General features: G+C 43.5%; 1 protein-coding gene across 2 annotated transcripts in view; it reads left to right on the top strand.

Annotated features, from left to right (window-relative positions):
• Positions 1-7,921: 7,921 nt before the first annotated feature.
• Positions 7,922-14,606, top strand: part of VOPP1 (VOPP1 WW domain binding protein) — a 63,813-nt gene continuing 57,128 nt past the window's right edge. For both annotated transcript variants that reach the window (XM_084787323.1, XM_084787324.1), the window contains exon 1: positions 7,922-8,146. In XM_084787323.1, coding sequence (XP_084643449.1) covers positions 8,093-8,146 — 54 coding nt within the window. In that variant the 5' untranslated portion in view covers positions 7,922-8,092. The remainder of the gene's footprint in view (positions 8,147-14,606) is intronic.

The raw sequence follows: 14,606 nt of genomic DNA, 5'->3' as shown, positions 1-14,606 counted from the left end.
AATAAGCGAATAAAGTCCCTGTTAGTGGTTTAAAAAAAAAAAGAAAATTGGAAATAATACTAGCTCAAGGCCCAGCTATACCATTCCTAGGTATATACTCAAAAGATGCTCTATCATACAATGAGGATATGTTTATGTTTATATTTATAAGAGCCTTATTCATAATAGCTAGACAGTGAAAACAACCTACATGTCCCTCAATTGAAGAATGAATAAAGAAAATATGGTATATTTATACAATAGAATACCACTCAGCTATTAAAAACAAGGAAATTTTGAAATTTGCAGGCAAATGAATGGAACTAGAGAGGACCATCCTGAGCAAGGTAACCCAGACCCAGAAAGACACATATGGCATGCACTCACTTATAAGTGGATATTAGTCATATGGTATAAGATAACCATAATACAAATCACTACCCTAAGAAGCTGCAAGATAGTTTAAGTATCAAAATGTTGCTTTAATTCTGTGTCCTAATCATAATTTCTCTAGATCATAAAAATAATATGTATGTACATTTGCTTTTTTAATTTAATGATTTACTTAATGAGTCTTATATCAAAATATCATGTACCTATTTATTTTCACTTCATTTCATCTACAGTTATTGAAATACTATTGGTAAATAAAATTTGTTCATATATGCATACACATTGCATCAGGTGTTTTGTGTGTGTGTGTGTGTGTGTGTGTGTGTGTGTGTGTGTGTGTGTGTGTAGAGATAAAGGATGTATGTGCATGTGCACATGGAGGCCTGGAGACAACCTTGGCTTGTCTCCATATGCTATTATGCTGTATTTTGAGTGAGCATTCCTCATTGTGGCCTGGAGCTTGCCAAACATTCCTCTGTCTCTGCCTCTCCAGCAATGAAATTATAATTTGTATCACTATACCTCAATTAAAATTGCTCCCAGTTTCTCTCCACCTCCTCTCTCACCTGGATCCACACTCTTTTTTTTTTTTTTGTCATATCTTGGGAAACAAATAAGCATCTAAGTGATAATCATAAAATAAACAAGAATAAAACAAAACAAAATCAAATCAATCAGAATAGGAAAAAAGAAACAAACAAAAAGAGCTAAAGAAAAAACACCAGAAACACACAGACAGAGAGATATATAAGTTCTCACACATAGGCATCTCAAGAAAGCCCCAAACCAGAAGCCATAATATATGCAAAGTACTTGTAAGGTCTGTAGAGGGGAAGGGAGAGGAGGGAGAGAAAGGGATAGGGGGCTAGAGAAACAAAGAACTTCCAAAGATGCCATTGCATTGCTTTTTTATTGGCCATATTCTGCAGGGCATGGGACCTATCCTTAAAAGTGGTTTGTTTACCTAGTGAGACTGCCTTGGAGAAAACTAAGTTTTCATTTGCAAGTGGCTATCAGTTGGAGACAGCGTCTGGGTTAGAGATGGGTTGTGTATCTACTTCTTTCTGCTCTAGGATACTGTCTTGTACAGACCCCTGTAGTTTCTGTGCATCCTGCTTCACTATGAGTTCTTATGTCTTTGTAGTTCTGTATGTAGAGGCCTTATTTCCTTGGTGTCCTCCATCCACTCTGGTTTTTACACTCTTTCCATCTCCTCTTCCATAGAGTCCCCTGAATCCTGAGGGGAGGGATTTGATGGAGACATCCTATATAGGGCTGATTGTTTCAAGATATCTTACTCTCTGCATATTTTCTAGCTGTGGTCCTCTTTATCTGTTCCCATCTGCTGCTGGAGGAAGCTTCTCTGATGACAGCTAAGCAAGACACAGATCGATGATGATAGCAAATGTCATTTGGAGCCATTTTATTGCTAATCTCCTTTAGCAGAACGATGGTATTTGGATTTCCCCCTTGGTCCCTGGCCTGTCTAATCCCAGCTTCTTGACTATCTAACCATTATTGGGTATGGGTTCCATCTCCTAAAGCACATGCTGTAAATTAAGTCAATCATTGGCTGGTTACTCTCACAAGATTTGTACAACTATTGCACTAGTCTATCTTGGAGGCAGGTTACCATTGTAGATTTTATCATTTGTTGTTGTTTTGGCGTACTGTTCTTGTGGATTGTGTACAATTTACCCTTGTTCATTCAAATGTTGATTTCTCCACCCAACTCTCTGGACCAGTCCCACTGTGATGTTTATTCTAAGTATCTCCAGTTTCAAGTTTCTGTAACCATGTCACCATTTGTTCTGTGAGTTGTCAATAAAAATGCAGAGCAATAACAAAGAATAGGGTGGGACATCCTGATCCAGTGAGGGGGGAAGAAAGAGAAGTAAAAGAAAGATGGAGCCATGAAGAGACCAGGAAACATCAGGAGAAATAAACTCGACCTAGGAGATGATTTAAAAACCTAACCAAGGAAGTAAGTAACCTCTATAATCAAAACTTTAAAATTCCGAGGAATAAGATAGAGAAAAACACCAGAGAATGGAAAAGCATCCCATGTTCATAAATTGGTAGAATTAATATGAAAATAAACATTTTTCTAAAGGTTTTGCAGAGTCAGTGTTATCCCTGTCAATATCCTCATCTCAGTGTTTACATAGACAAAACCATCCTTAAATTCATATGGAGCTACAAACACCCCTGAGCAAGAATGTTCTTGCTGGTGGATTACCATTTCTGAGACAACGTAATAAAAACAATGTGGCACCAATGCAAAAACACATGTAGACCAAAAGAGCAAAGTAAAAAACCCAAACATGACTACACACATTCAGCCATTTAATATTTGACTAGTATGACAAAAACATGTGTAGCAGAAAAAAAATATCTTCAACTAATGCTGTTGGGAAAGCTTGATGCTCACACACAAAAGAATGAACGTATCTATCACCTTGCACATGAACCAAACCCAAATGCATGATCAAAGACCTAAATCTGAAAATGCTAGAAGAGAACAGGTATTAGCTTATACGATGTTACTGTAAGAACAGGCTTTATGAATAGGGCTCCATTTCCCCAAGAATTAGGGCCCATAAGCACCAGCTGGGACTTTATAAAACTAAAAAGCTTCTATACCACTAATAAAACAATCAGCCTCAAGATGAGGAAACACACAGAATGGGAGAGAATCTTTGCCAGCTATATCTGTGATAAAGGATTAATAGCCTCTAAGCTAAAACAAAAACAAACAAACAAAAAAAACCCAAAAACAAAGAAGCAAACAAAGCAAAAAGCCAACAGAACAAAATAGAAAATAAAACAAACAAAAAACACTCCAAAACAAAAAACCCAATAAACAAAAACAACCTATTCCAAAAAACAAGCTGGGGAATTGAACAGAGAGTTCTCAAAGGAAGACAAACAGTAGCTAAGAAATATCTCAAAAAAACATCATCATCTCTAGCAACTAGGGAACTGAAAGCCAAATGAGGTTTCTTCATGCATAAGTAACAGCAAAGATCAAAAAAACAACGGACAAAAAAATGCCAGAGAGGGAAAATAGAACCCTCTTTCACTTGGTGGCATTTCAAAAATAGAGCAGCTACAATATAAACTGCTGTGAATTCTCAAAATGCTAAAAATACATCTGACATAGAACCCAGAGTTACCACTTTTTTTGCATATGCTGCAAGGACTTGACATACTACTGTACAGATGCTTGCCCAAGCACAGTCACTGCTACTCTATTCCCAATAGCTAAGAAATGAAAGCAATCTAAATTTCCTTCAACTGAAGGTGTGCTACTCAACTGTTAAAAAAAAAAAACCACACACACATAAATAAATAAATAAATCATAAATTTTGTAGGTAAAAGAATAGGGGACAGATCCAAGATGGAGGCACCCATCACATACCGCTCTGATCAGCAGGACAGTCACGACTATGCAGCGACCTAAAGACCAAACTGAGATATCAAGTCTCTTCTTGGTAACCTGCTGTCCTTCCTCTGAGTGCCACCAGGCCTCCCCCTCCAGGGGACATGGTCAAAGGTGAGGCACCAGAGTATGTGAGAAAGTAATATCCCACTCTCCACTCTACTGTGGAGAGTGTTCTGTCCATTGTCTAGATCTGGGTAGGGGTTTAAGGTTTACTACCTGTATTGTCCTTGGCTGGTGCCTTAGTTTGAGCGGGACCCCTGAGCCCAAATCTGCCTATCATAATGTTCTAGAAGAGACTTGATACCCTATGAACATATACAGGGGGAGGTAATCCCCCTCAGGAACAGTCATAGGGGAGGGGAATAAGGGGAAAATGGGAGGGAGGGAAGAATGGGAGGATACAAGGGATGGGATAACCATTGAGATGTAACAAGAATAAATTAATAAAGGAGAAAAAGAAAGAAAGAAAAAAAAAGACCAAATTGAGAGCCACAAAACACCAGTGCTGCTGATTCCCAAGTGAGAGGTCGATACTGGGGGGAGCACGGGTGGGTCTGATGCTTGGCCACCCCGCCAACTCCCAGAAAAGTACTGGGGGAAAAACTCACTTTAGCTGCCATCATGAGAGCGATGAGACAACTCACGCAGCTTTGGGTTCCAATCTCTCTCTACCCACCAGCTGCGTACCTCCCTAGTCCATCTGGGTCACAAATCAGACAGACAGAACCCTGCCATCTCGAGAAGGCCTTTGGAGCACCTAAGCAGCTTTAGGCTCCGATCTCTTTCAGCACCCCCGCCCCCAGCTGCTTACCTGATCTGGGACACACGGCAGACAGTCAGGGCTGAATCCTGGTGCCAGCCGCAATCCACATTAGCTGCCACCCCAAGAGCAGCTTTAGGCTCAGATCTCTCTCTCCCTGCCTGCAGCTTACCAACCTGGCACATCTAAGACACAGAGCAGATAGGCAGAACTGAGTCCTGTGTGGGCAACAATCCACATTAGATGCCCTTTGGAGAAAGACTGTGGAGCACCTGAGCTGCTTTGAGCTCCAATCTCTCTGACACCCCCAGCTGTTTACCAGCCTGGCCCATCTGGGACACAGAGCAGATAGGCAGAGTTGAGTTGGGTGTGGGCCAAAATTCATGCTTGCTGCCATCTCAAGAAGGTCTGTGGGACACCCAAGCAGCTTTGGGCTCAGATCTCCTGAAGCTCCCCCAGTGGCTTAGTGGCCTGGCCCATCTGATACACAAAGCGGATAGGCAGAGCCCTGCCATCTTGAAAAGGACTGTAGGTACCCGAGCAGCTTTGGGCTTGTAACTCTATCAGCCTCCTCCTCTCCTGCCTGACATAACTGGGGTATAGACAGGGAACGCAGCAGAGCTGATCTGGGTGCAGGCTACAACACCCACTCTACACCATCCTGAGGAGGGCTCTGGGGAGCCCCAGCAAAGAACCTTTGTCTTGGATCTCTCGTTGCTTGCTTCCAATATGCCTGGCCCACATGGGACAGAGACAGCGACCCCATTGGAGGAACCTCTAGGCCTGCTAACTAACACCAGAAACAACCAAATGCCTAGAGGCCAGCACAAGATGACATGCAACAAAACGCAGAGCTGGAAACCAGTGAGTCCTGGAGATACGAACCACCACAAAGTGTAAGAAGAAGACTTTAAATCTCAGATGATAAAAATAATAGATGCCTATGAGGAAAATAAATCACTTCTTGTTTATTCAGGTGAATAGTTTTATTCCTTCTCAAATCTCTGATGGGGTTGAAGACCAAATAGTTTGGTTTTACAACTAAACTTAGTTGTTTAGGGGTTAAGATGTTTTTAGGTCTAGATACATTTAAATTGATAGAGATGAGTTATAATAGATATTGATTTACATTCAGGAATTTAGATCCACCAAGATGGTACAGATGTTTTCTTCAAGGTTGCCAAATACAAATAGCCAAAAACACTATGAATGCAACATTAATATAATTCCTGATTATTTCATGGCTCTTCTTGCTGTAGGTAGCTTATTGTATATATGTGTAATAATATAAATGTACATGTAAAAAAGAAAATATTTCAACAAAAAAGAATGAACTAAAAAATAATATAGGCCTAGAAAAGGTCACATTGAATAAGGTTACCTAGACCAAGTAGTACAAACATTGCAATTTCTCTCTCATTTGAGACTCTAGCTCCAATTCTTCAGATGTGAGCATGTAACCTGGAGTAACGGCAGAAACTAGGTTAGTTGAAAGGGGCCATTGCTAAGGTGGGGATGGGAAAGCAATAGGGAGGCAAATGGAGGGTATACGTGATCTGAATGGTGACATGGGAAATAAGGGGCATTGATGTACCTATGGGCAACCAACAGTAGGTTGCCCAAAATAAGAACCAGAAGCCATGACAACTGGAAGGAGGTGTGTCATAAGGCAGCTCTCTTAGATAAAGAGCTACAGGCAATTAATGGTTGCTAAGAGAGAGAGTATGAGTTTTCTCCGGGAACAAGCCCTGTTTAGGTTATCCAGTCCCGGGCAGTGAGTGACCTCTAAATGTGTTCATATGAGCAACACTAAATGGACTCAATATGCTATATAACATATCGCACTAAAGATGGGTGTATGCATAAACTATAACAATACTGAGTGAAAAAGAGATTATATATTTGAGAGGGAGTAGGGGGGCAATTGGAGGGGGATTAAAATATTTTAATTAATTAGCCAAAAAAAATTGCAAAGAAGTCAAAGTTACCACAGCCCAACGGTCCTTTGCAGGCTTTGAGTCAGTCCTGTGTCCACACAAAAATTCTCCAAAAAGAAACTACTTCGAGTGACAGAAAAGCTAAGAACATCATCGGGGCCAAAGCAGAGATTTCAGTGCTTTCCTGTAACCTACCTTTTTAATGAATCCACCAAAGATCTTGCTTTTTTAAACTTTATTCTGTTACTTATATAACTTTATGAAACTATTGTTGTGTTGGAACATGGAATTTAGGGTAACCATGATTCCATTTTTCCCTGCTTTGCTTGCCAGTTGTAACAACTGGGGGTTCATGGTGCCTGCTCTATATTAATCAAATAAGTCCATGGACTTAAAGTTGGCCAAGTATTTAAGACTTGCCTAGTGAAAGATCTGTTTTCCTAAACTTCTTTCCATGTCCAGTTAGAGGTGGTTCTGTCATTTACCCAACCGTAGTTATTAAAAAGTATTTAATTCACTATTGTGAGTGTATGTGTGTGTGAGGTGTGTTTGTGTGAAGGCACGCATTGTATGTCATGTGGCCATGTGGTACAACGAGATGATTCTGTTTCCGTGTTCACTTCCCAGAGAGGAACTCTCAACTGTAGGCTTACCTGGCAAGCACTGCTGCCTGCTTAGAGATCTCCCTGAACTTAAGCAATTCTATTTTCTAATATCGACACTTAGCATCCTGTACCATAGTTGTTTAAATTAGATCGTTCTCAAGACTCTTTATGAGATGTTTTCTTGTCCACTTTTACACATCTGGCCTCCGGCTCAGGTCTGCCATATCTTACAATTTCAACCAATGTTTCAGTCATTTCATGAATAAGGTGGCATCTGAACCTTGTTGTGGAAGGCGGAAGAGGAGGGGGAGGACGGGTGTGGGGTGGAGGTCTACACAGTGTCTGAGAGGAAGTAAGAGTGGACACTACAGTCAGCATCAGTTCTCTATGGTTAAAGCGCCTACTTCAAAGGTGTGGTCCTAGCAGAGCCTGGCAGAAAGATGTGGGTTGGCATAAACCTACAGCAACCTTTTGCAGCCAGCTGTCCTTTCCTTGCGGTTTAACCGTCCATCTCATCATGCTGGGACTGGGTGCACCACCCACCTACCTGCAAGCACCATAGTGAGAATGTCTCTTGAAGAGTAGAAACTTCGGGAAGGCCCATCCCTGGGCTCATCCTTATCCATCACCCCCGCCCCGCAAACCCAGTGACCTTTAAAAACCTTCCCAGAACGATGGAGACGAGACAAGATGGTCTCCTCAGGGAGAAGAGACACCTAGCAGTCTCCTCAAGCCAGCCTGTTGTCTCCGCGTCCCGCAGCGCGCTCCACAGACCGCCCGCGAGCGCGCGCCCGTGCGCTGGGTCGGGGGCGCGCGGCGAGGGCGGCCCGGCACGTCCTCCAGCTCTGCTAGCTCGCCAAGCGCCCTTCCGCGGGCGTCCGTTGCCTTCCCCGGGGTCCGCACGCTCGCCCCGGGGTGGAACGACCCTGAGCCCGCCCTACAGCTGGGCTTCGGACGGGCCCCGCGGGAACCATGAGCCGCTGTCTCGGCAGGGTGGCGGCGCTCCTGCTCGGGCTGCTGGTGGAGGTAGGGCCGCCGGCTCCCCGCGCCTCCAGGAGCCGGGACGCAGGAAGGGCAGTGGTGGCGCTCGCGAATCTGCGGTGGGGGGCGGCGGAGGGGCCTAGTGCAGGGACCCCCAGCACTGCTGGCGCGCCGCCCTCTCCTGTCTGCGCCCCGCTTTTTGTGTGTGTGTGGGCTTTGCCGCTCTGGGGAGGGACCTTTGTGCGTGTCCACACGCGCTCCCCGCCGCACAGGGCCTGGGGCGGCGCCTCCCGCAGCTGGTAGGAGGGAGAGGGATGGTTCTGCTTTTAGAGGCGAAGAGCAGGCTTTTGGAGGGGAGGAGAAAAATTATACGGGGAGCTTGAGTAGTGGGTGGGCTGCGGTGAAGCCGCGGGAACTTGAGGGTGGGTGGAGGTGCCGCCAATGCACAGCCAGGGTTAGACCTGGGCTGTGGTATACTGAACTGCGACATCCTGTGACGCGAGCCGCCCTTTTCTGCTCGAGAGGGTTCATTCAAAGACAAAATAGTGGGCTATTGGTGTGTAAGATCTGGATTCGGGTTTGAGGGTTTGTTCACACTCCCACAGTCTCAGAATTTTGAAAGAATTTTGCGTTAATAAAGTCAGTGTTCGTGGGTGATGGTACCCCCTGACTATCACCTCCCTGCCTTAGAGACCTGTAAACTTCCTTGCTTGGGGTGGTAGCAGTGCTGGGAAGGACATATACTCAGAGATGCTGGAGGCAAAGTCTTTTGAAAGGAAGGTTAGTGGACCAGTTTCTCCACGCTCCAAGTTCAGAAACGGAGCAAAGATTACTGGCCTTTCTTCGAAATTTCTCATTTATTGAACATTGAGGGTTTTTTGAGGAAGTGCCATATCTGGCTTTCTTCCCACTTGTTAAGATTTTCAAAAGCTTAGGACCCAGACCCTGTGGGTCATGATTCTACATTGAGTGCTGTGGGAAAAGGGGACCAGGGACCACTGTTTACAAAAACAAACGTGCGTTTACTTTAACATATCTCTGCCAATTTTTTGTAATCTGATCATCTCGTGTGTGTGTGTGTGTGTGTGTGTGTGTGTGTGTGTGTGTGTGTGTGTAGCACTTGATAAGACTATCTAGTGTTCTCTTGTTTCTATGTTTGTGCCTGTCTTCTACCTAGCTTTGTGTGTATCCTTCAAGGCTGATTCAAAGCACTTTTAAAACGGTGTTGTTTTGCTGTTTTTCTCTTCTATCTTTTTTTTTTTTTTATTCCAATGATTTTTATCGAGGAAGTGAACAGGAGAGACTTGCCAGACATGCCAACACTCTAGGGCTGGAAGTGGACAAGCCTTCAAACTGAGTCAACTGAATAAGCTTTTTTTTGGGGGGGGGCACGCGGGGAAGAACCAAAAGTAACCTCAAATATGATAAGCTATGATTGTTGCTTGCTGTCAGTTTGTATTTATTTTCAACTTCTAATTTACTGCTTTGTTGGTTTGATGCCGTCATGGTGAGGTTGTCTAGAGTTGTGGGAACAGACGCTTTTTCTCTGCTGATTTAAAGAATAAGGAGTTAGCAAAAACAAGGTCTCAGCACCGTCCTGGTGTTATTGCAAGCAAAAATACACACAGGGAAAGGAGAGGGGAAGAGAAGACTGGAGGGAGGGAGAGAGAGAGGAGAGGAAGGGAGGGAGGGAGAGAGAGGGAGAGAGGGAGGGGGGGCAGGCTAAAACTTTTACGTTTGGGGAATGGGATAACTTCCCACTTTCCCTCTTAATTGGCTGATTTGGCTCCTACAGGAGATTGGACAATACAGACAAAGAAAGGGAAGCTGATTGGTCCTTACTATAGGAAACATCCCCCCTCCCACCTATCCACCCCTTTGTGGGAGGAAAAAGTTCACTAGTCTTGGTGAGGGAGAAGGACCAGGAAGTCACATGTTCAAGTCAAAATACTTATTAATCCTCTTTTCCTTGTCTGCCAGCCTGCTAGGGATCTGTCTGTAGAAGGCTTTGTTCTATCTTGTAATCTGTTTCTTTGCATAGGAACTTTTCTCGAGGGTCAGGAATGGAACTCAGGACCCCAGTGTCTTGAACATCATATCAAACAAGGCACTGGACCTTGAGCTGCATTGCTGCATTTGTTCATGTAATTAATTTTATTTTTTTTAGCTGCTGGCATTTGAACCTAGGGCTTCTTACACATGCTAGGCAGGTACTCTATCTAGTTCCTGATTGCGTTTTTAAGACAGCATCTTCCTATGTAGCCCAGGCCTCAGTTTCCCACATGCTGTGATTACAGCGAGGGTCACCATGTCTGGTTGGGATATTTTACCTTAACAGGAAAGTGAAAACTTCTTTGAAAGGGTTGAAAGGCCCTCAAAGGCAGAGCTCTTATGCTTTCACAAATTTCCCTATGTGGAGACTGCTAACATTTGATTTCTAGGTAGCCCATTTATACATGCCAACCGTCTTCGTCCTGACTTCTGGTAGAGAGTTGTGATCCAGAGAGTTCCTGGATAGCTAGGGCTATAAAGAGAAGCCACCCCTGCCCCCCTCTCTCAAAAACAACAACAACAAAACAAAAACAACAACAAAAGAATTTCTTAACAATTTATCATATGCAAGTTTAATGTGAGGTTTAATGTGAGGTTTTATGAGGCCGTTTCATCTTTAACTGTCTGCTTTGTGCATACTTGTACTGTGATGCTTTTGATGGTCCTTGTCAAGTGCTTAAATGTGCAGTTACAGTTACAGAGCATATGTGGGGGCACAGGGTCCCTTCTGAGGCCGTGAAAACAGCTGGGGGAGGCCTCTCATGGCTCCAGTTTCTGATGACTGACACTTGGGGCATCTGCTTCTGTTTCTTTGTGTTACTTGAGATGGTTTCAGTGTGAGAGTTTGTTTTCTAATTGGCCTTGAACATCTGTAATGACCTGTGTGGCCATGGATGTCCCATTTCTGCCTGCTGGCCACCTTTCATCAATGAGTGCTGTCGAAGATCATGCTTAGGAGTTTTATTAGTGAAATATCCTTGAATAGAGAGAGCGAATCCTGACAGCTTGAAGAGGGCTTTTCTGTCCTGCTCTGACTTCTTTTTATAGAATAATTTACTCTATCACCAAGTCCTGCTCTGAGCACTTTACAAATGCTAACTCGTGATTCATCTTAGCAATTATCCTCGAGCTCATGGTTATTTCAAGTGCGAGATATTGTGTAATTTGTCTCAGGCCTGTCTGTTGTTAAGTGAGCGGGAGTCGAGGTATAAAGTCAGGCACCTGGTTCTTTGTTCCACTGCCACGGTCTTCCACTGCTTCTGAAGTCAGCTTGCGTGGGAACATGGAGGCAGCATACCCCTTGCGTTAGCCCAGAGAGCGTTGTAGAGGTGTGCATTTCCAACATGCAGGCAAACCACCAGAACTCCAGAAAAACTAAGTCAGCCCTCCTTAGAAGGATAATCCAATTTAGCACTGCAGTGTGACATTTCAGAGAGGAAAGCTGGTTGTGGACTGGATAGCAGGCATCAGCAGGAACATCTCAGGAAAGCTGGATTTCAGAACTTAAAGCAGGAAGAGTCAGCTGACAACACTGCCCTACCTCACGGATGCACCTTGAAGGTCATTTCCTGGAACCACTCTTCCCCCTAGTTTAGTTTCCTGTGAATTAATGTCATCAGCTAGTGGGAGTCCTTATCTTATGCTCCCCAGACCTCACAGTCACCGGCTACCACCTGGTTAATTACAAGGAAAAATGTGTATCAGAGAGGTAGCATGCTCTATATGTCCGTCACATGCTGATTCCTGCGAATGGAAGAAGCTAAAAGTCCCTTTTGAATCCTCAGATACTAAGGCTTTAGTTTTCCTGTCTGGCTCCCAAGACCTCCTTGTAGGAGAAGAGAACCAGATTCAAGCACCTGCTAGTGCTGGTGGGACAATTTCCAGTGGCCTTCTCTGGGCCACAGTAAACAGCAGAAACAAACTAAAAAGCTGATTGCACCTCCCTGGGACTTTTCCTCCTGGTACATTGTTTCACTGCATTCTCTTTATAGGAGTTAAGTTGGTGACACTCTACGAATGCATTTAGTCTTTGCTAGAAGGATTCTGTCCTCCCTGAAATATATACTTTTTAACTTTTATTTATGTGTCTATTTATTTTTCCCAGTATTTTGCCTTGGGAATGGCCTTGTGCATGCCTGGCATATGCTGTATCTCTGCGCTGTACACTCCCAGTCCAATAGTATATGGTTTAATATGATTCACCAGTGCAAGCCTGTAAGTCCATCCATGTTTGTTGACAGCACCATGAACTCACTTCTTAGGTGGGACCAGCTTCACCATCTTTCTGATTCTTTCCTCCCAGAACAGCTGTTCTTGGCCAGGAAGAAAGGGTGGTCATCCCTGAGAGAAAAGGGGGTGAGGAAGTGAGTGTTGTCTTTTGAAGTTAAGAAAATGAAAGATTATTGAGTGCTTTTCTGTAGTTCTATCTATTTTCCTGCTTGGAAATCTCAAAATAAGAACCTAGTTGTTTCTGAGTGAGTCATTTTTGTTGTTGTTCGTCAAGTGTTTCATGCCCTGGAATTGGAACCTGTGAATTTCCTAAAAATAACATTTTCAAGTGTCCTACTTCAACAAATATTTAAAATCCTAGCAACAAGCCTATCCAAAGGGAAAAGCCACCAGGTTTATCTCTGGAAGCTCCTGGGAAGGCTGGGTGGCCATAGGTGAGAAAACACATGGCAAAGATGGATGAGCCGATGACACATGTAGTAAAGGCATTGCTTTGAAATACAAAAGGACTGTGGCCTGGGAATCAGGAACATTGGCCAGAGCAGGGAGTGGGGTTAGGGTCAGGGGTCGGGGGTTGGGGGTCGGGGGTCGGGGGTGGGTCGTCTAGTTGGCCTTTGATTTCCTTTAGTTTGTACAGGTGATGAAGGCTACCTGGGAGTATAGATGAGCGTGACATACACAGCAAAAAGAGGGTTACAGTCATGGCTAGCCACTTAATTAGATTCATGGTGCATATAATTCCTAGCACTTTAATTGTGTTCTCTCTGGGAAGTCTCTCAAATGTCCCCTTGTCAGTGTGGCTGTCTTTACCACCCAAAAAAACCTCCATCCCAGTTGGCCTCCCAGCTACCATTGTCTTTTCAATCAACTCCTTTCCTTCCTGGTACATATCAGCTTCAAAATATGTTGGAATTTATTTTCCACCATATAAGCCTTTTATTGGCTGAACTATCTTAGGAGACTGGGGATGTAGCCTAGAGGTACAGCCTAGAGGTTTATTCTCAGTGCCATCAAAAAAAAAAAAAAAAATATATATATATATATATATATATATATATATATACATACAGTACTTGGCACATAATAGAGACTTAGCAAATATTTGAATGAGAGAATAGATAAATGTCTAAGTAATCCTGGGACAGGAGGTGGGCAAGGCTATGATAGGAGGGAGGCAAGTAAGAAGGCTCTGAAGAGGGGGTGCCTGTGCAATCTGCCTGCAATTCCTGAAGCATTTGCTGAACGTGCAAAATATTCATAGTGAGTGTCCCCCCATCTTCTCCCCAATTATTTGTTCTAGTCATCAATCCCATCCCCCTTTCAACTTCTTTAGTCTTTATTTAAATATCACGCTCCATGGGTACCTATTGGACCCTTGCAGGCAGAACTTAGCTACCAGATTCTTCTTGTCTCTTCACTAACTACAATGTAGTGTTGCATCTTAGGATATCCGTAAGCTTACTTTTCTGTTCATTTCTTGGGACCCTGTGGTCAGTTTGGTTATGAAACTAAATGTTAGTGAGAAGTGGGCTATTATTTTGTAATTGAAATTACTTACCTGTCACACAGGAAATGTCTGTTTGGTGTTTGCCTCCCATGTCTGGATGGCATTGTGATTATGTTATATAGGCTGTTGGCTCTTCGTGGGCTAGCTGAGAATGTATGGATAAGTTGTGGATTTAAGTTCACACTCACTCACTAACTCAGTTGATTCATCTGTAAAAAGAGAAGTGCTTGGCTTTGACAGAGTTCTTTGGAACATCCCCACCTGGAATTTAGCTGGTTTCACAGGTTGGATTAAGAGATTCTGAAAGGGAGCCAGAGAGACACAGCTCAGTTAAGGCAGCCAACCAGAGAGTTTGATTCCCAGTACCCACCTGGGTGGATAATGGTTGCTTTTAGCTCCAGCTCCAGGGAATCTGCTATTTTCATGTGATCCCCCCTATATACACATGATTAAAGATAAAAATAAAATGTAAAAAAGTGAGATTGTGAATGTTACAGCAATTCCCAAGCAAGGGTGTTATGCCCCTGTCCTTACCAAGATCAGCTGTCTACCTACAAAAGAATGCTCCAGGTAATTCTTTATTTAAAAGTTGTGCTTCTGGTAAGTTGCCCATGATCCAAAAGAGTAACTCCACATCCATGCCCATGCAAACAGCCCTAATTTCCTTTCTATTCTCTCTCTCCTTATGTTTCCATTTTCTCTGGAACCCTCTTCTTT

This window comes from Acomys minous (genome assembly GCF_964271855.1).
Source record: "Acomys minous genome assembly, chromosome: 6".
NCBI lineage: Eukaryota > Metazoa > Chordata > Mammalia > Rodentia > Muridae > Acomys > Acomys minous.
The sequence above is the reverse complement of the archived record's forward strand: the minus strand, read 5'-3'. Positions and strand labels throughout refer to the sequence as shown.